The sequence below is a fragment of the Amblyomma maculatum genome, chromosome 3 (assembly GCF_055883805.1).
Source record: "Amblyomma maculatum isolate TAMU_Amacu chromosome 3, ASM5588380v1, whole genome shotgun sequence".
Classification (NCBI taxonomy): domain Eukaryota; kingdom Metazoa; phylum Arthropoda; class Arachnida; order Ixodida; family Ixodidae; genus Amblyomma; species Amblyomma maculatum.
In genome coordinates, this window is record NC_139346.1 from 219,581,793 (window position 1) to 219,604,945 (window position 23,153).

General features: G+C 45.9%; 1 protein-coding gene across 3 annotated transcripts in view; it reads left to right on the forward strand.

The window, feature by feature from the left end:
* Nucleotides 1-17,604, forward strand: part of LOC146197748 (uncharacterized) — a 77,375-nt gene extending 59,771 nt beyond the window's left edge. Inside the window, exons 6-7 of one of the 3 annotated variants that reach the window (XR_014706227.1) lie at nucleotides 1,555-1,611; nucleotides 17,317-17,395. Coding sequence is in view for 2 of the 3 variants with exons in the window: in XM_084599653.1 (XP_084455779.1) it covers nucleotides 1,555-1,611; nucleotides 17,317-17,572 (313 nt within the window). In the remaining variant the exon portion in view is untranslated. Of the gene's footprint in view, nucleotides 1-1,554; nucleotides 1,612-17,316 lie in introns of all 3 variants that reach the window. The other 2 variants (XM_084599653.1, XM_084599654.1) reach the window with 2 other exon arrangements.
* The last annotated feature ends 5,549 nt before the right edge of the window (nucleotides 17,605-23,153 follow it).

Sequence of the window (23,153 nt, forward strand, 5' to 3'; positions counted from 1 at the left end):
AAGAGGGTGTGCTACTGGAAAAAGGTCCATTTTGCAGGCATGCTGTCATTGCACGAAAATATAGCAGGCAGTCTTCCTGGTACAAACAAGAGGCACTATACTCCGAACAGTGCTATGTGCACTGCTGCACTGCCTGACCACTCTGTTCTTGGCAACTGGCAACGCCATTTGCCGACCATCGGCACACAGTCAGTGGCAGCCTTCACAAGATTTAGTGAATGAAAATGGCCGCCAGGTATAGTTTTAGCTACAGTGAGCTGAAATCAACAGTCACTTGCATCGCAGGATGTGCGTACAATGTCGTCTGTGCATTAGAATGCTGCACACTGGTACATATGAGCGCACTCATAGAGCAGAAAAAGCTAACGCACTCAAAACACCGTCTCTTATATCAGAAAACTGTGCAGTGACATCAAAATTACCTGATTAGGTTTTTTTCTCAGTGAACCTGTGTCACAGGCAATTTGCTCGCGATAGATCCAGAATGCAAGAGCGGACATTTTCACAAACATTAAAATAGGATTAAAATATTTTCTTCGCCTCCCTTGAATGCAATACTTGACTGTGATGGTCTTCACAGACAAAGGAAGCTCATGACAAGCTTGTAATTTGATGTCTCTACCCCTTAAACAGTACATAAAATAAATTAAGCACACAAGGCAACTAGTGCAAATGCCACTTCAGTTTTATTCTTGCAAAGTATACGTCATAGTTTTCAAGGACGTTTCATTTACATGAAACACAGTCTATAACGAGCATTACAGCATGATCATGTGAACAGTGTTCTAGTGCTCCTTCATATAAGAGCTTTGCCAAATGTCGTTTGTATTCTCGCATGAATTTCATAGACATGTGGCATTGTGTTTATTCATTTGAGCACTTGAGCTTGAGCATTTGAACTTGTCATAATATTATGTATTTGCAAAGATACTTCTAAGATGTTTAACACTCAATATATTTGCAGTGGTTCTACCAGAGTTTTCAATAAAGGTTGAAGAGCAGTCTGCAGCAAGGCACTTTGATTTTTTGCTGTCGCTGACTCGTACCTGTTAACTGGAGATTCAAGCTGTCCTGGTTTGGTCTAGAGGCACAACATGTAATAAGCAGGCTTTGTTGTTTTTTTTTTTTCAAAGAGGTCGGTCCTATATTGGTATCCTGTAGTATGCCGATTCATGCGTAACAGCAAACCGAAATAACTGCAGGGTCATCAGTTAATTGTAATAAAAATCTTTCTCTGCCAGGCTGACCACTCAGTTCTTATAAGTCTTATATGTGATTGGGGAAGACAGATGTAAAAAAAAAAAAAAATGTGTACTTGAAAAATCTGTTTTCACTTCCTATAATAGTATCTCTAAACAGTAATCTGTGGCCACCTTTCATTGTTGATAATTACAAGGCAGAAAGGCGGTATTACTTAAACCTGATGCATTAGAATGTTGTGAGATTTTATTGAAAGGAATAGGGCTACTGATGCTGCCACCAAAGCTTCTGAATTTATTTAAGAATTGAATGGTAATGTAGCAAATGTGGGAGTGATTAATTGTATTTTTCTAGGTGGATGAATGGCAACAGAAGTTTGAACACGGTTGGCTCTATTCAGCTTCTTGGAGAGTGAGTGAATTTTCATGTACAATTTTATCCTATCTAATGTGAGTGCCTGATTGTTCATTGAACTTATAGAATGTTGGACTTTGTCCTGCACTGCCTTTTCCCTGCTAGAAATAGCCTTAACGGGATGTCACTGACATTCACTGGTTCATAGTTGCATGTCTGCACCTACTCAGACCACTCAGTATTTTATGAGCAGTTGCAGAAAATTATTTCCTTGTTAGGGCTTGAGGTTCAGAGGTTATGTAGCATAATTTCAGGAGTGTAAGGAATAATTTGACTGTAAAGAAAATACCGTTTTGAGGTGTTTGCCAGGTGGTGCACTTACGAAGATGTGTTTTGCCAGAACATCTTATTAAAAACTTACAGAATGTGTCCAGAAAGTAATGCAATTATTCACGATATCATTACAAAAGTCTGAAATTCTTCCAAGTAGTCGCCTTTGGCATCTACACATTTTTTTTCAGCGACTCTGCTATGCACTGTATGCATCCTGAAATGCGTAGATGGAAACCTCAAGTAGAACCTTTGTCAAAGCAGTTTGAATTGCTTCAGTGGTACCATTACGGACTCCTTTCAGGTCGGTTTTGATCCTTGGAAATAGGGGCAATGTTGCCAGTTGTACTTGGCTAGGAAGTAGGAACTCCATGACGTGCAGAGAGCTGTGGCTGGGAGCGTTGTCGCGAGGCAGCTGCCAGATATTGGCAGTCGCCTCTTGCATTTGGATAACCCTTTTTTTAATCTCTCGAGCACATCCACATAGTAGGCAGCATTGACTGGCTGCCCTGGGGGTAGGAATTTTTGCGAACCGCATTCGTGGTGTCAAAAAAGACGGCATTGCTTTCATTTTCGACTTGCTCTTCCGTGCCTTCTTGGGACGAGGAGACGCCGAGGTCTGCTATTGAGAACTTTGGCTCTTCATTTCTGGGTCATGTTTCTTCATCGGTATTGAATTGTTGCTGAATAATTTGACAAGCACAGAACTTGATCGCGTGTTTGAGTATTGACTTCATCGCATGTCATTACACAGCAACACTATCAGAAGGTGTGATCTTGACAGAGCTTGGAGCGGATTTATCTAAGCGTTACCTCCTTCTAACCTGACCACATGCTAGGAGTGCAGAAAAAAATAATTGCATTACTTTCCGGACACTCCTTGTAGGAGTATTAAGAATGTGACGCAGTGCATGACTTGTATTTATACTTTCTGCAAAATGTGTAGCTGGCCTGCAGACATGAGTTACAGTCTGTGTTTGTGTAGTGTATAGTCTTTGTCAAAACTGTAGATCCCAGGGGGTCTGCTTTTGAGCCACTGCTTGCAGCTTGTAATGCATTTCCGGTGTTCCGGATCTCTTGATTGTCCTACCCACTATAATTGGAAGGACCTCCACTAGTGCTAAATCAGCATCACTGCACCGCTCAGAAGCAGACCCCCTGGCCTCTACACTTTTGACAAAGGCTGTACATGCAGGTGAAAGCAGTCTGCTTGTTTTATTCAGCTTCAGTGTTTATAGCGAGCAAGCCTACTTTACTCGGCATGTTTCTTTTTCTCTTGAACTTATGGGCTCCTTCATTTCTCTGCAAGCACACTGCCACCTCCGGGGAAATGCAAGAGTCCATGAGCTCGCCCGTGTATTATGTTCTGGCCGTCGAAACACTCTGAGCTATGCATCAATAAATTACTGAGCACCATCAGATAGGAGCCAAGATGGTTACAAACCAACAACATCCAGCTGCCCTTAGCCAGTGGTACCCAGAACAGATAGAGGTAAACTATGTCGGGCAATGTAGGATCGGCAATGCGAAAAGTAAAGACGCAGTATACTGTACTAATGGGCGACTTCAATGCCAAGGTAGGGAAAAAGCAGGCAGAAAACCAGGCAGTAGGTGACTGTGGCGTTGGTTCTAGGAATAGCAGGGGGGAGTTACTTGTTGAGTTTGCAGAGCGCAATAACTTAAGAATCATGAATACCTTCTTCAGCAAACGGAAGAACCGGAAATGGACATGGAAAAGTCCTAACGAGGAGACTAAAATTGAAATTGACTTCATAATGTGTTCAACCCCCGCCATTATGCAAGATGTAGAGGTAATCGGGAAAGTGTGATGCAGTGACCACAGGATGGCGAGGTCCCGAATTAGCCTAAATCTGAAGAAGGAATGCAACAAATTAGTAAGAAAGAAACCCATCAACGAATTAGCGGTGAGGGGGAGGGCAGAAGAATTCAGGATCTCGCTACAGAATAGATATTCAGCTCTAAACGAGGATGGCAACATTACCCTAGAAGCAATGAACAATAATTTCAGAGATATCATTACTGAATGTGCGGTAGAAGTAGGCGGTAGGATAATTAGAGAGGGTACCGGTAAGCTGTCGAAGGAGACGAAAGATTTAAGAAACGCCAGGGTATGAAAGCTTCCAATCCAACAGACCAGATTGAATTGGCCGAGATATCAAAGCTAATCAATAAGCGCAAGGGGGCCGATATAAGGAAGTATAACATGGAGAAAATTGAGCATGCTGTAAAGAACGGGGGAAGCCTTAAAGTGGTAAAGAAGAAATTGGGCATAGGCAAAAACCAGATGTATGCGATAAGGGGCAAGGAGGGCGACGTCATCACGAATACAGAGGAGTTCTATACAGATTTCTACAGTAGCCAAAGTAGTCAGGACCGTTAGGAGATTGGCGGTAGGGAAAAACAGTCAGACGTTCCACCAGTTACGAAGGACGAGGTCAAGAAAGCATTAGAAACTATGAAAAGGGGGAAATCAGTTGGAGAGGATCAGATAACTACAGATTTGCTGAAGGACGGGGGGATATCGTGTTAGAAAAGCTGGCCACCCTGTATACGCAGTGCCTGATGTCATCGACGGTACCAGAACCATGGAAGAATGCAAACATTATTCTCTACTCTAAGGACCTTAAAAATTACAGACCAATCAGCTTACTGTCTGTTACGTATAAGGTATTTACTAAGGTAATCGCTAATAGAATCAGGACAACCTTAGACTGCAATCAAGCAAAGGTTTGGTTTGGTTTGTGGGGTTTAACGTCCCAAAGCAACTCAGGCTATGAGAGACGCCGTAGTGGAGGACTCCGTAAATTTCGACCACCTGGATCAAAGGATCCAGGAGCAAAGGATCAAACAGGTTGTCGGAAACGGTACTCTACTATCGATCATATCCATACCATCAATCAGGTGATAGAAAAATGCTCGGAATATAACCAGCCCTTATACATAGCATTCATTGATTACGAAAAAGCATTTGACTCAGTTGAAACCTCGGCGGTGATGCAGGCATTGCGAAATCAAGGGGTAGACGAGCCGTACGTAAAAGTGCTGGAAGATATATATAGTGGCTGCACAGCAACCATAGTTCTGCATAAAGAAAGTAACAAAATTCCCATAAAGAAAGGTGTTAGGCAAGGAGACACAATCTCCCCAGTGCTATTCACAGCTTGCTTAGAGGAAGTATTCAGAGGCTTCGAATGGGAGCACTTAGGGATAAGGGTAGATGGAGAATCCCTCAGTAATCTGCGATTTGCTGATGACATTGCCTTGCTAATCAACTCGGGGGATGACCTGCAAATAATGGTTGGTGACCTAGACAGGAAGGGTAGAAAGGTAGGCTTGAAAATTAATATGCAAAAGATTAAGGTAATGTTCAACAGCCTCGGAAAGGAACATCAGTTTACATTAGGTAGCGAAGTACTGGAAGTAGTAGGCAAATATGTCTACTTAGGACAGGTAGTAACCGCAGATCCGGACCATGAAAAGGAAATAACAAGAAGAATAAGATTGGGATGGAGCGCATTTGGCAAGCACTCATAGATTATGACTAGCAGCTTACCGGTACGCTAAAGAGGAAAGTATATAACAGTTGCATCTTACCTGTACTCACCTATGGGGCTGAAACGTGGAGGCTAACCAAGAGAGTTCTACTTAAGTTGAGGACAACCCAGAGAGCTATGGAACGAAAAATGGTAGGGGTAACATTAAGAGATAGGAAGCGTGCAGAGTGGGTCAGAGAAATAACTCGGGTTACCGACATTCTAGTGGAAATTAAGAAGAAGAAATGGGCATGGGCAGGACATGTAGTGCGAAGAGAGGATAACCGATGGTCGCTTAGGGTAACAAACTGGATTCCAAGGGAAGGAAAGCGTAGCAAGGGGCGGCAGAAAGTTAGGTGGGCGGATGAGGTTAAGAAGTTCGCAGGTGTCAAGTGGATGCAGCTAGCACAGAACCGGGTTAAGTGGAGAAATATGGGAGAGGCCTTCGCCCTGCAGTGGGTATAGTCAGGCTGATGATGATGATGATGGTGATGATGTCGGGCAGATCTTGTGCACAAATCCAGGATGTAGGTAAAGAGACAAGAGCAGAGGAATTTTGAGAGACTGGTGCTGAGCTCAAACCCCGTGATTAAACTAGGCTTAATCTGACTGGCCAAACATTGGGTCCAAGGAATAGGCTTTACCTGTTGGAAAATAGTTTCACCGCTACCACCAAATGACCACCACCATTTCTACCAGTACTTTCTGCATGGTTTTTGGGCCTTTCTGTCATTTTGTGCATTTTTCCCATCCTGAGATTATCTGTTCTTTTCTAAAATTTGCCTGGCTTTCTTTACTCTCTTTAGGCATAGTAAGAAATGAGTTGTTATGATTGCGTCATGCGAACTTAAATAAAGCATGGATGTAGCTCAAGTGGCCGTCCAAGAATAGCTAATGCTATATGAGCTGGACTACACCTGCCTATGTAGCTTTGAATGCATAAAGAAAAGAGGGAAGGCACGAGAAAGAGACAGTAGCTTTGAGGCGAGGTGATTCAACTGCCTGCTCAATTTTACTATTAGGTGCTTAATCATTCTGAAAATCGTACATATCTTGCCTGTTTGGTTGTATCTGTGTGTCTTCAAGCTCAGAAACAACGCAAATTTTCATGTTCCATTTTTTTTTCACATCACTGCCTAGATGTGGCAGCTGGTTTGTGCCCAAGTCTTGCAAAAAGGCTCATTTTTGTGGAGAATGGTAATAAGGCTCTGAAGAATGGTAATAAGTGAAATAAACCTTGTTTAGCTGCACACTGCTAGGCAGAGTGGGGGCTTTTTATGCACTTCGGGGGCACCCATGTTTTCACATCTTGCTTTAGTAGTGAGGAAAGTTATTGAGTAAGGCTACCAGTTATGGTAGTAGACAGGACATATACATTTTAATGGAATCTGTATGTCAGACATGCAGTGACAGAGAGAGAAAACTTCAAAAAGAAAGAAAAAGGGAGGGGGCAGTGAGTGGAGTCTTCATTGCAAGACCCCAGTGGCCTGGGCTGCTGCTCTTGCCTGCATTACCAGCCTACGCTGGGTCGCTACGTCAAAGCATAGCAAAGTGGCCTCCCACTGCACCTCCGAATGGTGTGTGTTTATGTCTGCAGGTTTGGGGCGCATGCACCCCCATGTGATGTGATAGGCGGTGGGCTGGTCGTTGCACCAAAGGCATATGTCTGTGTAGTGTTCTGGGAAAATGATGCTGTATTGATGTAGGTTGGGGAAAGTGTTGGTTTGGAGCTGTCTCCATTCCTGGGTTTCCTGTGCGTTTAGCTCCTTGTGTGGAGGGGGGTAAATCCGACGTTCGCATAGGTACTTAAGTCGTGCACCGTAAGCCGCAGGGACAGGAATGCTAGTTGTGAGATCAGGGACTGTGGCCGCTCGGTTTGTGTGACCTCGAGCTAGCCTGTGAAACATGCAAGCATGTAAATGCGATATTCACTCCCACTTACCTGCATTCTGCCTCCATTGGCTGACAATGTAGCCAATTGCAGTGCATGGACCTGCAGCTTTGCATTTCTTGTCAATATGCTACACTCTTCAACCAGCCTTTGGAAAGCAAGAGCTTTAAACAAAACACAGATGCCTGTACTGCTTTCTTTCGACACCACTCACTGGTACATTGGCGTGTGTTTTTATCTACTAGTGCTCTTGGTGCAGTGGCGATGGCCCCAAGAACATTTGTATTGTCAGGAAAGCACCAGGTTATCAGGGCCTGTTATGGATACGAGGTGATTATCGAGTTGAACTTTGAGGAAATGCCATGCTATCTGAGCATGAGATGTTCAGTGCTGTTCGTTACCTTAAATTCACCCATAGGAGCATTTCATAAAGGGTAGGTTTTTATGCAAACAGTTTAACGACTGTTGACATAGTTATTGAGAAGAAAAAAAGGTCAGTTACAAGCTGCGAAAACAGATGGGCGAGTAGTAGCAGCGATTTAAGGGGAAGGCAGTTCTAGTCTGGCAGTTGCTTTTGACACCCAGGTAAGGTGAGCATTGTGTGCTCTGTTAAGTTTCTACCCAGCAGCGCTAAAGGCCCCATTGTGCAGAAAATCTGGCATAGGCGTTGTCAGGAAAAATTACAAGCATTCCTGATTGGTCTGTGGATTGTGCGATATCATGAAACCACATTGTTGTGAAACATGCACTGGTGCTTATATTAGTTGAGTTACTGCCCTAGCCACATGTTATTGGCCATAGCTGCGGTAACTGGGCAAGCGAAGCGGCTATAAAAGCTGCTAACCTTGAATAAAGCTTGTTCGTTCTTCGCCAGCCACTGTCGATTCACTTCAATGGCAACGAGGGTTCCCACAGCCGGGCACTGTCTGCTCCATGGCAGCTCACGCTGAACTGCCGGGTTTCGACGAAGCGGAAGACAGTTGGGAAGCCTATCAGGTGCATTTGGAGTCTTATTTTGAAGCTTACGGAAAGGATGACTCGAGGAAACGACGGGCTCTTCTAACAGCAGCTTAAGTACAGTGACAGTTGGCATAATAACAGGATGTTGCACGCCGGTCAAGATTCAAGAGCTCACCTATGAGCAGCTGATTCTGCTGACTGAGCATTCAAGTCGCAGGGCAATGAAATTGCCTAGTCCTACAAATTCTTCACAAGATGCCATTGCCCGGATGAAACAGTGAAGGACTTTCTTACTGAAATTTGAAAGAAAGCCTGCAGGTGCAACTTTGGCAAGGCACGGGACAGGATGCTATAAGACACTTGTTTGCGGTTTGCGTGACACCGGCGTTCAGCGGAAACTTTTCTCAAAAGCGTCGCTAATGCTGAAAGAAGCCGAGGATATAGCTTTAGTGGCAGAGATGGCAGCCCTTAATGTGGACCACATGGCTAAGACAAAGGACCATGGCAGTGTTAATACTGTGAGGAGCAAACTGCAGGGCTAACCGTATTGCCACAGGACGCGTCCACGCACTGCATCTAGACCAAGCATAGAAGTCGTTTGCCTGTGTTGCGGTAGCACTGAGCACAAGGCATGGAAATGCAGATTTCGTTGGGTGGCGTGTTTTCATGGGCGATGGAAAGGGCACCTAGCTAAAATGTGCGCGTTGAAACAACCAGGAGTAGCGCATTGTTAACAGCATTCCTCCGAGAGTGACGGCAATGAGCTTTGTCTACTTAGTTTATACACTGCATCTGTTAACTTGACCGAGCCCATTATTCGCACATTCCGCTGGAGCGGGATTTCTATCAAGATGCAAGTAGATACAAGCTCGCTGGTCTCCATCATTATGTTGAAAACCTGCTGCAAGTATCAGCATATCTGGCCTGCACTTCTCTAGACGTCTTTGCAAGTCCTGCTTTTTGGGCAAGCTCCCAGTGAAGGGTCAGCTCAGGCTTCCTGTCTCGTATGCGGGAAAAACCCTGGAAGTGACGCTAACTGTGTGCCAGTTCCAGTGCGTTGGCCCGGACTTGTGCAGACACGACATCATGAGCGCATTTGAGCATAGCGGAAGACCCGTCCTCAGCACTGTCAGCGATTCAACCCCTGGTGAGCACAATTTTTCACAGCAACCTTCAGTTAGCGAACTGTTAGAAGAGTTCAGCGATCTGTTTACGTCAGGTCTGGGACACATTGATGGTCCTGCAGTTGTATGAAAATGTGAAGCCGCATTTCTGCAAAGCTCGTTCTGTGCCATATGCAGAAGCAAGTGTCTAATGAAATAGACCAATCGACAGTGCGGAGTGGCCTCTGGTTCCCGTTATCAAGAAAGGTTTCATTTGGTTTTGTGGCATTTTTAATGCGACCGCAAGTACTGCACATGCCACGGAGCAGTAATCATCATCATCATCAGCCTGATTATACCCACTGCAGGGCGAAGGCCTCTCCCATATTTCTCCACTTAACCCGGTTCTGTGCTAGCTGCATCCACTTGACCCCTGCGAACTTCTTAATCTCATCTGCCCACCTAACCTTCTGCCGCCCCCTGCTACGCTTTCGTTCCCTTGAAATCCAGTTTGTTACCCTCAGCGACCATCGGTTATCCTCTCTTTGCACTACATGTCCTGCCCATGTCCATTTCTTCTTCTTAATTTCCACTAGAATGTCGGTAAGTTGAGTTATTTCTCTGACCCACTCTGCACGCTTTCTATCTCTTAATGTTACCCCTACCATTTTTCCACGGAGCAGTTCCCGTTGCCAAAAATACACGATATTTTCGCTGACCTAAATGAAGGTGAAGTCTTAGCACCATCGGTTTGAAAGATGCTTACAATCAGTTGCCGCTTAACGAGGAAACCAGGCAGCTCTTCGTTGTAAATATCTCGAAAAGCCTGTTTTGCTTCAGTCAACTTCCTTTTGGTGTAGCCTCTGCTCTGATTTTTCAGAGATGTATAGAAGGCATCCTGCAAGACATTCTGGTCATTCAAGTTTACCTGGACAACGTAGTTGTCGTGGAAAAACACAGGAACTCTGACACACTGCTTGAATTTTTCGGGTTTTCTAGTAGCACAGTGTGGAGTTGCATCCCCAGAAATGTAAGTTTCGGCAAGCAAAAGTTGAATTTCTGGTTTGTAAAGCGTGGAGGTCAACGAAAGGGGTTCTACTTAAGTTGAGAACAATGCAGAGGGCTATGGTACGGAAAATGGTAGGTGTAACGTTAAGAACTGCACAAGAATGCTGAATAGGGTGAGTTGGTGCGTTTGCATTTTAGGAAATGTAGCGCAAACGTATCCCTCATTTTGTCTCTGTCTTCTTTGCACTATGTTTCCTAATATGTAATGTTAAGAGATAGGAAGCGTGCATAGTGAGTCAGAGAAATAACTCGAGTCACTGACGTTCTAGTCGAAATTAAGAAGAAATGGGCAGGATATCTGGTACGAAGAGAGGATAATTGGATTCCAAGGCTATGTATGCTTAGCAGGGGGCAGCAGGAAATTATGTGGGTGGATAAGATTAAGAAATTCGCAGGGGTCGAGTGGATGCAGCTCTAGCACAGGACTTCGTTAATTGGAGGAGAGTGGGAAAGGCCTTCGCTCTGCAGTGGGTATAGTCCGACTGATGATAATGATAAGCCCGGAGGGGTTGTTACCTAAGACAGATAACACTACAGCCATAGCAAAAATGCTGAAGCCAGCGTGCGTTGCAGAACTGTGGGTGTTCTTGGGCTTCGTAACCTATTACCATGCATTTTTAGGGAACTTGGCTACAGTTCTGGAGTCACTGCATGAACTGCTAAAAATGAATGCACGCTGGAAGTGGGGAACAAGACAAGATAACGCTTTCCGAACAATGAAGCGGCTGCTAAAGGAAGCAAAATTTTTGCCGCACTACGATCCAAGTATACCCCTTTTCTTGGAAACCAATGCATCATTGTGTGGTATTGGCACCGTACTATACCGCAGAGTAAATGGGCAAGATCTACCAATCGGGCTCCGACCGTGAACTCTTTCAGCTGTAGAGCACAAATATGCGAAGTTTCAAAGGAAGGCATTGGTGGTTGTCATCGGTGTTACAAAATTCCGGGTATATCTGCTCGGGAACCTGTTTACGCTCGTCACTGATCACAGACCTCTCAATGAGCCTCGACAAGTCCATTCCAGCCATGGCCGCTGCATTGATTCAGTGTTGGATTCATGGATTCAGAACACTAACGCTACAGAAGACTATTCGTGTGAGTACGTTCTTCTAACCGATCACCTCAATTCTAGTCCGCTCTCGGCAAGTGATTTGGCCATAATGACGGGGAATGTTAGCGACCTTGCACAAGGCTGCCAATACATTCACAATGGCTGGCCATGATACTTGCAACCTTGTCAGGAGCCATTGCGCTCATGTATGCACAGGGAAAGGATGAACTGACGTGCAGCCACGGAATTGTATACTGGGGCTATCGTGTGGTAATTCCAACGGCTTCTAGTGCTGCATGATAAGCATCAGAGTATTATGGCTATGAAGGACTTGGCCCTCTCTGTATTCTGGTACCCAGGACTCGATGAGGACATTGAGAACCTTGTCAACGCGTGTCCAACATGCATAGAATGGGGCATGCTGCACTCCAACACCTTCCTTGGCCGAAAGCATGGTCTAGAATCCATGTCGATTTTGCAGGTCCTTTGGAAGGCCACATGTTGATGGTTGATTCTCATACGAAATAGATCGAGGTTACCGCTATGAAGACTTCGACAAAAACAATTGAAGCACAGCAGATGATGTGCTAAGGACCCTTGTGATGGACAATGGGCTACAGTTTAGTAGCGAGGAGGTCAGGGCATACGCGATGGCATCAGTCATCTGCGTACAGCTCCTTACAAGCCACAGTCTAACGGCCTGACGGAAAGAACAGTACATTTCGTGAAGCAAGGGTTAAACAAAAGCATGTAGTAGTCTGCAAAGTTCACCTGGACTACATTCTTTCTCATTATCAGCGTACCCCTCTTCTAAACGAGAAAACCCCGGCTTCCATGCTTCTTAGTTATCAGCCGCGCTGTTTACTGCACAATGTCGTATCACAGCCTTTCCCTTCTGCAGGTGCATGCGACAGTGGCAAACCACTGCGCAAGGAAGTCTGGTTCAAGAACTGCGGGGCGAGTGACGAATGGAAACCAAGTGGGGTAGAGTACACTGAGGGCTCACGTATGACAACCATAAAGACCGCAGATGGGGAACAACATCGCCGCCACCTTGACCAACTAAAGACCAGGAGAACCAGTGGGGAAGGAGCGGTAGTTCAGCTCGAGGTCCCCATGAAAGCATCAATGGCTGAAGGAAGCCCAAGCATATCAGTAGGGCCGCAGTCTCAAGTGCGCGGACATGCAAATGCCATCAGACGTACAAGCTGAGGACAGTACAAACGAGCCACTGGTGACTGGTGGCACTGGAGTCACACTGCTTAAATCAAAAAGGAATATCCAACACCCCGACGGCTTCACTCCTTAAAAGTGGAGATATGGTGGCTTAAAGGAGAGGTGTCAGCATCGGTGCGCTGGAGAGGGAGCGAGAATTCATCCAGATGCGGCGGCACTGCTTTCGGCTCCGGGACACCGCCCTTGCACGCGCGCATGTAGCAGCCGCTTTCCGTTACAGTTGTTTCACGATAATGTGCAGATTACAACAAAGGCTAGTTGGCACACTTTTCTGACGGCTCACAGCAAAGCGTGTATTGGCACTGATAACTATGTTTGAACTTGCTTCCCTGTATATTAGCTCTGTGCGCCGCTGGCACCTCGAAGCGCTGAAAGATGGCAAATCAAATGACTTGCCGTGAGCTTGTCACCAAAACAACGTCCGTGCAGTTTTCGCTTCGATGCTGCAGTGTTCTCCATGGCGTCTCAATTCAGGTAGAAGCATCCGCAACCATACTTTATTTTGATGACTTGCGCGCGCATAATAGAAACTACCTAGAATGAAAACATTATCTGGAACAATTTGAGCTACCGTCAAATTATAACGCATTGAGATTAAATATCTTAACACGTTCACTGCGTCGTGGCCCACCGGTGGGTCACGCAGTGCAGTCCAGCCGTGCTGGCCCAAACAATGAGGCGTTTCTTGCAGTGCGGCGACAATATGTTTCCACAAATGCATGAAAATTAGTTTCCACTATCATATCACAGATGGCGGTGATATGATCCACTATCATATCACAGATTCAAAACGCAAACTCTTTATTGTGGAAACTCGTTCATGCCCAGTATAAGAAAGAAGAATCGAGGGCGCGAGAGTAACAAGTGGCACTTGTTCGGACCAGAACGACTGAAACTCTTGGCCACGATCTAATTACATAAAGCAGAAATTTTGTCAACAGAAAGGGCGCCGTTTTTCAAAGACATCCTTGAGAACTTGCTTCAGTCACGTTCAATGGGGATGAAGCGAGCAGAGTCGCGGTAATAAATGACTCGATAAATTCTCCAGGTGCCGTATGCTACAAGGATCCATGATCCATTTAGTTCTTTACATCAGGTCATTTTTGTTCGATGACGTAGCTGTGCTATTCAAACGTTCGTGGGAAGCGACCTGACTATTGGCTCATTGGCGACCGGACCTCGCTATTGGACGCGCCTTGCAGCCAATATTGAACCACAGCGCGCAACGAATGGCGAAGGCTATCTTCAACGCAGGTATCTGCTGCTATTCATTTCTGTGATTGGTCGATCGTCTGTCAGGCTTAATTGTGTCACACGAAACAGAGTGGAAAAGGGGCAATAGATTCTTATAAAATGCGGCCCCAGAGGAAGCAACTTCCTGGAAATGCACGGGTCAAGTGAACCACTTGATGATTTTCTGCGCTAGCATACATGATTGAAGTAGCCCGCGCAAACTGCGACTGAAAATGCCAGTACAGCCATCTTTCAGCAGGCGGAAAAAACAGCCTCATAAGTGTGCCCCACCGGTGTGTCTCGCCGCACCCGCGGAAAGCGTCGGGTGACCCACCGGTGGGCCACAACGCACAGAGATCAAAACTATGATAAGGGGCTACGCAGTGAACGTGTTAAGTAGGTGCGCATCTCTGGGTATTTAAAGCTACCCATTACAAGAAACTCTAGCTTATTGAAAGAAAAGAAAAGGTTCGGTTTTAGATTAGTGTACAGTTTCACAAAGTTGTTGACTCCTAAATTTTGACACTTATATCCTTATACGCTTTCAATTGCACGCCCGCTTGTAGCCTGTTTGTCCACTGATTTTCTCTTCCCAGGCCTTCATTTGGTTCTTAAGCTCGGCTGTTTCTGTTTTTTGTTTTTATTGCCTTTCATATATATTCATTTTTCTTCATTTTTAGCTGCCCGCTTTCTTCTCCGTCGTGCGCTTGCCGTATCGCACAATAAATGCAACTCTTTGTTCACCTTCGCAGTCGGTCATTTCGTGGCACCGCATGTCTCCCACCAACCCCTATTGTCCCTCCCTGGTAGGCGTCTTTCTTTTTTTTTTTCCTGTGCAACCTTTACCTCTTACTTCCTGACCCAGTGTGCTCTGTTATTCAAGTGTCATTCGTTTTCATGTCCTCCAGCGGGCTAATCCACTTTAATTCATTCAAACTGAATGCCAACTTTTCTTGTGGCTTCAGAATGCAACTGTAGACAGCATGGTTTGCATGTGAAACAACGGAATTTGGGACTGTTTTTATAATGAAGTTACTGATGACCAGCTGTTGTCAACGCTCGAACGCACCTGTTGCACGTTTGACTCCTTCGTACAGCTTGTCTCCACACTGCCCTCTTTTGAAAGCGAGTACATTCCAAAACGAGAATTAGGTGTTTTAAGAGTGCTAAAGCAAGCTGTACGATGAGTAAAGCATGCTGTGCGAGTCTGAATTCGTACGCCCCTCTCCTAGATGTTTTCTTCGGAGCCCAACTCCTATGATGTTCAGTGCTTAAAGTCTGGCTCCATCGGAGGGAGGTCTGTAGTGATTAAAGCGGCTGGTTGCCTGTTTTGCAAATCGTTTTGTACAAAGGGGAGAAATCACTATTTTTTCCGTCTGTGGTTTTTGAAATTGTGTTACCGGTTCTTATTATTACTCACTGCGAAACTGTCGAAACAAAAGAGAAGGAATCTTCCGATTACACCACTGACGAGAACAAAAAATGGTTGCCTGCTTTGTATTCATGCAGTCCTTATACTTTCAAGCTCGGGGGCTCTCGGACCCCTCTTAAATATTACTAGGTCTCAGACCCCCCGAGAGACCACCCTGATTTTAAGCCCTGATGATGTTGCTTCCCCGGGTGTTGCCCACGGCCAAAATGGAAAATAAATGATTACTAACATTACTGAGCCCCACTAACCGGCATATTTGCAAAATGTTGCCGCTAACAGCTCAAGACAACAAGAAGCAAACAGGAACGTACAGTGCACACGGTACCCATCCTGTCATACAGCGCGCATATGCGGGTTGCAATGGCGGTCGGCGGGTGCTCTCGACGAATCTAGCTAGTGACGTGCACGCCGCCCCGTGGTGGTATGAAATGAAACATTAGCACGCTTCCGAACATGGCGGACGATGCTGACACCGCTCCTTCTAGCCACCATAGCGGAGAATTTTTATGAAGCATGCCTGGGTGCTTATCTTACTTGAGATACTGGCCAAACCACATGTTATCGGCCGTAGCTGCAGTCACATGGCAAGCCAAGCTACTATAAAAGCTACTAACCTAGAATAAAGCTGTTCGTTCTTCACACATGATGGGACCAAGTAGGCAGGAGCTGCCAACTTGCACAGTGTTTTTGAGATGGTAGGTGGGAGTCAGACATGGCTTGGTTAAAGCGGGACCTTACATCTTCTAGGTGGCCTTTCACATAATGTGGTAACTTACAAACCTATACTAACAAACTTGTGAACTAATTCAACAGACACACTAAGACTGCTTATGTGTAAGAATGTGAAAGCGTTATAATGACTATTCATAATGTTTGCTCATCCTCACACCTGTTATTTTGTTACTTATTAGCTGAGTAAAGCTGTTTTGCACAATGTATGGGAGTCATGACTATGTGTAATGTTTGTACGTGCTGACACCTTGCAGTATGCCACTGGTGAAGTGCTGAGTGATGCTGTGTTACACAATGCATATGAGTCATGACTATAAAGAATATTACACTTCATCGTTCATGGCCATACGTGCCCTGTTACATATGCTAAGACATCGCACATCAGCATGGTAACGTCTGAATTTCGTGCCACGAACACCTATCTATTGCTGGCCATCGCTTGCCAACTAACATTTGCCAGATGCATGTTCGCGAGGAGGACCGCGATGCCCAAGTTACCAGAAGCAGCATAGATACACGACAACGAAGCCTGCGTGGTCTAGGAGTAGCATGCCTGACTTTGGGTCCAAGGGTCTGAGTGGGTTGGATTCCCAACTCAAAAGTGCTGCCCAACCTGGTAGCTCCTGCCAATTTGGTCATAACATGTGGTCTCGTAACATCACACAAACAGCGTCAGTGCTCTGCCATGATATCTTCCAACTACATCCTGCCAAAGGCATACTCATGTGCAGAACCAGACGGGCAAACACGCAGACATGCCACCTTCGAGTTTGCAATCTCAGAATTATTCTGTGGCACACACTTGTTGTGCAAGATGATGTATACGTTGGTGTACAAATGCTGTGCCACTTTCCATTTAAAATCGATGCGAGCACAGCCAAAGCCAATGACATAACAGTGAGTGAGAGTTGGTAGAGTAAAATTTTATGTCTCAACTGCTCAAGAGGCCTTTAGTAATAATTTATCTTGGCGGGGCTTTGAAGCCTAGTACCTCGCCATATTTTTGCAACTTGAAGGACTTTCCAACTTTATGCAGGGCTTTTTTGCAGTTGGAAAGGGTGCCATAAACTTTGTGTGATTCTTGTGAAGAACTCAAAAACTGCCAACAGTGACAGTTCTATACAATTTAGCTGTTTTTCACTCCCGTCCTCTTTTTTTACCTTCACCAGGCATCTTTTGACATCTCCACATGGAATTTGCCTTGTAGAATTTCGCCGCCCTGAAGATGCAATGGTCATTGGATTTTGGGAATTCTCTGACGGTGTTGAGGAGGTCTGTATTGAACCAAAGAAGCTTCATCATTTGTCACAATCTGATGGTCTATTGGAGCTTGAGCCACATTCTAAATATGACACTGGTGCTCTTCACATCTTTGCTGTAGACATGGCTGGAAATACCTTCACAAAAATTGTGGATCTCTTGTAGATTGTAGATGAATTAAAACATTTTTTTTTTATTTAATCTAGTCTTTATCCTTCTTACAGTTGCACGGTATAGCTTCCGTGCACTGTGTAAAAATTGTGTTGCATACAAAGTTTATGCAACAAACTTGCACACACTATAGTAATTTAAGACACCTAAGCATTTTACAACATGACATTTTGTTTAATACTAGTGTAGGCACAATCACAGAAGAAGAAAGAGTTATTGAGCAGTGCTACGCCATTGAAAATGAACAGAAGAAGAGAAGAGAAAATTGAGGACCAAGTGTTTGTCGAAGTGTTACTGCAGACATTTGCGTTACCAGAAGTCTGTGTTAGTGACACATTGGGAGTGTATGATGCTGTACAACTCTGGGCAGGTTCAAGTCCAAGAACTAGTTTACAGTAGGCAAACTTTGCGAGTAGACAGTGTGATATGCTAACTTGCATGGTGTGATGGCTGTGCATGGTGTGATGGCTGCCATAGCACAACGTGTATATCTAATTCTTGTCTACCTCCTTTTCAGAGATCCCCGATTTTTTAATACTCCTCGTTTGTTGAGGTTACTGAAATCCAAAGTGCAAGTATTTGTGAAGTAGTATTTTCTGTTCGCGTTCGAATTTCCCGCTTTGTACCTTTGTAATGCGCGCGATCAGTGACAAAGGATTGCCATCGTCCCCTCGAAATGCTACATGGGAATCCAAGGTCTATTTAAAAGATCCTGCCTAGTGGCTTCGGCTAATTGCCAGGACGTAGAATCGAATTCCGCAGTAGATTAGACGGCGCGAGGGCCCACCTCATACCCGAGCTGATATACGCGCGCGCAGCCAATCATTTTCTGACCCTTCGAGGTTCATCCTTTGGTCGTGACTAGGCTCTGGCCTTATATTCGTGGTGATTAGGGGCGGGGCAGACAACGCTGCCGCGCAAAGCAACGAGAGCGGACGCGCAATTGGAGAGGTGGCGGCACGGTGGAGCTTGGCGTTAATCGAGCTGTCGGCCTTATCACCAAACTTTTTTCACGTCTGTCTCGAAAAACGGGTCACGTGAAACATCCGCGCTGTTGCAGTGGGGGTCAGCGGCCGTAATTTTTAAAACTCAAAGATGGAAGATGGCCGTAAATTTCTGAACTATACCTTTGCACCATTTTTTTCATTAGTGCAATTTCACTGCTTGACCAAAGCTGCAAAACCGAAGTCGGGTGTGAGGCCTAACCTTGAAGTGTACTTAATCCAAATGAAAAAAAATACGAGGAAGGGGGGGGGGGGGGGGGACGTGTAAATACGAAAGCATTTCGAGTTCCGCGCCTAGTTCCATTATGAGTTCTGCGTTTCATTGCTTAGTACAGTTGCTTAATTGCCGTTTTTATTGGCCATATTCAGACGAAATCACCTTTTGGGGCCAAGGGGCCAAATTCCGGGTGTGTCCCACCTAAATTTACAAGTCACCACTGTGTTGACCATAATCAAATTAGGTTGGACGAAGTAAAAAAGGTCAAATTTCGAGGGTCCATGGAGGCCAAATTTCGGGGGGCTCACGTAAGGAGGTCAGCACTGAATTGGCAATACTGAATTAGGTTAATTAGAGATTGATTTTGGTCAAATTTTGATGAAGTCAAAGTTTGTGGATCCGGGGGACCAAATTTTGGAGGTGCCCCATCCCACCACCACTGAATTGGCCATACTCGCGATTTAGCTTAGACGTCAATTTTGGTTCAGTTCTCGCGAGGTCAAATATTGGAGGGGGACCAAATTTAGAGGTCACTATCGTGTTAGCCACACTCGAATTATATTTTATACCAAATGTAGTCGAATTACCAGATTATACGTGCATGCATGCTCTGTACACAGCTCCCTTCCACAGCCTAATTCGTTGAGTTATTTACCAATCATTTAAACCTTTCATTGGTTTCATTATCCCTATACTATTTACATATGCCCTTAATCAGCTGTTAATTATCCATGCAATTAATGGTTGACAGTTCGTGTATAGACGCTACGGCGTCCCTCATATAGCCCGAGTCACTTTGGGAAGCCCCATCCAACCAGTCCGTGCGGACGCGCTCCGTCCACAGACTGTCCACGCCACTCATGGGCCAAAGAATGATTATGCATAAAAACGGCGGAGCGGATTCAACTCCTGCGTATATATATTTCGTGAGAAGTGAGGACCCTGATGTAGCTATCGCCGCAGCCGATCACGCTGTGCGTTTTACTCTCACTCTGTCGCGCGTCCGTGCGCAATGAATCCAAGCACACTGCTATCGCATTGTCCTCTGAAGCTGCAATCACGGTGAGATGATTTGGCCACCCACAAAATTGGCTTTGCTCAATTCGAAAATTTCAATTCGGATACTTAGTCGACCCACGTTCAAAACCGACTCGAGATTTTAACGCTTTCGCACGATACCGCGTTGGTTGGCGGAATAAACCATCTGATATTTTTAAATGCTTTTCTCGCCGGGTTTGTGGTTTGACGTGGCCGTGATCTTCATCTCTGGGCGAAGATATTCTTGAGCGGAAATTATTTCCCTCCGTGTTAATCCTTAGTTTCCTGAAAAATGTTAGTGAAGGTTCACTTTAGGGTCAATTTAGCCCGGGTATCCCCTCTGGAAAACAACAAGTTCGCGAATAGAACATCACTCCTCGCGTGCAGCACAATAATGGCGTGTTCAAGGCGTGAAACTTCTGGAATTTGCCGACCACAGCAACTCGACATTCGTACTAGCCTTGCGAAACAATTTTTCATTTATATTTTTAACAACTAATGGGCAAGCGTTTCATTGGATGAGAAGTGCTATTAACTAGTGGGTAATTCGAGCTTTTCTTTTCTCCCAAGTCTCGGGCCCGTTTGCCGACTGCTACGTAGACCCGATGTGGTCCTTTACCTAAGCTCATTGCACGGGTCGAGGGTACACTTTTGGGAAAACCGAAGAACAGCACAGACGAATACATTTCCATCCCGCTGCTAATTCTGCTTTGCGAACTGGGCGTGTTTTTGCTTTCATTACGACGAGACGTGGCCTTTTGTTTTTTCGACTTTCTGACCCGCGACTTCCTCAGTGTTGCCCACACGACTTCGCATAGGAACACGCAGAGCGCCAGCGCCAGCCCGGAACCCCAAACGGTGAACATCCCATAGAGATCCTTCAGGTGCAGCACCCGAAAGGAGGCCTTCTTTCTGCGGTTAACTTTTGCCTTCCAGGTCGCGGTGCTTCTGATGTGGCGGAACTTCTGCAGCTTTAGGGAGAAGACCGAAACACCGGTCTCGATTAACCTCTGCGAGACCTGCGCGAAGGCCCTCGCATAGGGCGACGACCTGGGGGCGATCATCACCACGTGGACGAGCACGAAGTCTTCATCGGCGCGCACGGCACCGCGAAACGTTCTCCCGGTGTGGAGACGGGCCTCCTCCCGGTTGGTAAGGAAGACGTGCGTGCCAGCGGCCACTTTTCCTAGGCAGCAGAGCGCGTTCTCGCAGCGTACGCCGCTGAGCGCTTCTTCCATGTGCTCTCTGAGGACCTTCGACTTGCGGCTTAGGTGGTAGATGACCACTTCGCGCAGGTAACGGTTGCTCATGATGCACAATTTAATGCTGCCACTCTCCACGGCTCTGGAGAGCTGATCGAGAGTCTTGATGGGGCGCGTCTTGGGCGGAAAATTTGTGTAAGAGGTGAGCATGGCCGTGAATCCCGCTGACATCACGATAGCGAAGAGAAACCAGAAGCCTACTAGGATGCGCGCGCTGCTGCATTTCGGGAGTCGCACGGCCGGAGCGTGGTTTACGAGCGCAGAGCACAGGTAAAACAAGAACTCGACCGCTTCTTCCGACGTATCCGGTGGCTGGCCAGTGTCGTTATGCCTCGTAATGATTACAACCAGGAGGGCCAGGTAAACTCCCAGTGAGGCACACATAGACACCCAGAGAGAAATCGTGAAGGGCCTTCCGATGATGGCCAGATCTGTTATGGACGTAGGTAGTGGTGACAAAAACGTGAGGGCGTCGTATCGAACCTGTCCTGCGACATCGACAGCGTACCAGACAGTCTCTGAGAGGTAAATCTCGAAGCTCCCCAGATCTCGCTGTTTGGTCTGGATGGCACCCACAGCTCCATTAAATAAGCTGTGCTCGTTTCCTGACCCGAATCTTGCGAAATCTTCACCGGCAGATAAAGAAGCGCCACTCTTGCGCAATATGCTTCGTACGATTGTGCTCTGAGGTTCGAGGAATGATTTTCTCCAGTCTTTGCGCGTTCGCAGGTTTGTCTCCCATATGTTTCTCAATGTAGTCAAATTCTCCAAAGATCTGTCCTCAAACGGATTGTCACCGGGACCCGTTAAAGAGCGCACACCGCTGGAGCAGCTGGTGTAAGTGTCCAGAGGGACGTAGGCTGCGGTGGTTGTCACGATGACCGCCCGGCATCCGACACGCCGAAAAATCTTCGACATCAAATCCTCCGGCAATGTGAAATTCCGTTTTTGCTCAAGGTAAATCCAACGCAGATGCATGCTGGGCACTCTAAAACTATCGACGAGCGAGTGTAAATGTCCCAAAGTCGGCTTCCAACAAACGACCAGAACGTCCGACTTGTAGCCGCGAAGTTTGTTGGCCGTCTTCAGGAGGTGGTCCATCTCAGAGCCGTCCCAGGTCGTGAAAGGAACAGTGAGGCGCTTAAGTATTTCTACTGGTAATCTACCGCAGTTGGACACAACGTTGAGATTGTTGTCTTTGTTTATGGTGACGTTTAGGTTGTTGAACAGAGTATCCTCTCCGAAACTTTTTCCCGAGAGCTGAACTGACCAAAAGAACCCCGTACACAGGAGGACGTATTTATGACTCATGCTGCAGTTAGTCCCATCCATAGAACGCTCGTTTGACATATCCCTTTTTCTCGCTGAAAGTTACGTTGTAGCGTCTCGGGTTGTTACCATAGCGACCGGGCAAAAAAAAAAGTATCTAAATTGAGAACCACGTGAATCATTCGAATTAGGCATCTTGTATTAGAACAAGGACCAGAAGATAAAGCGTCCACGTAGAAGCTCTACATAATAGCGCTAATGCGAGTTCCTCTTGCCGCCTTGCCTGCATCTTCCGAGAGGAACCCTTTGATCGATTAATGCTGAGTGCTTCGATCGCTGCGACGAGCGTATTGTTTGAGGGCGACGTCGAGTCCACATTATGGATCACCATGAGGCGAACTGCATCTGTCGTCGATTCGTAAAAGGTGTCTCGAAACAAAACTTTGCACTTCGGAGGTTTGGGGGCGAGGCATTTACGTAAGCGGAAAAGATGTTGCGTGACCTCACGGTAAGATACGGGGCAGGCACCTGCGCTCATGTGTCTGTCTTTTGCTGTTGTCCCTGCGTTTTTCTGCGCTTTCACGATCAACATCAGCAGGCACTCCTCAGCACACCTCATCGCCGGTACCATCCACATAGACGTTTCTCTACGCTGGCCGTACATACCTATAGGCGTTTCTAAGTCTGAAATAGACTGAGATATGGAGAATGCGGTATAATGAGGTAATGTGGTGTAATGGTAACTAGTAAGCTGATTATCTAATTGCTGGTAATTAACTTTTAAC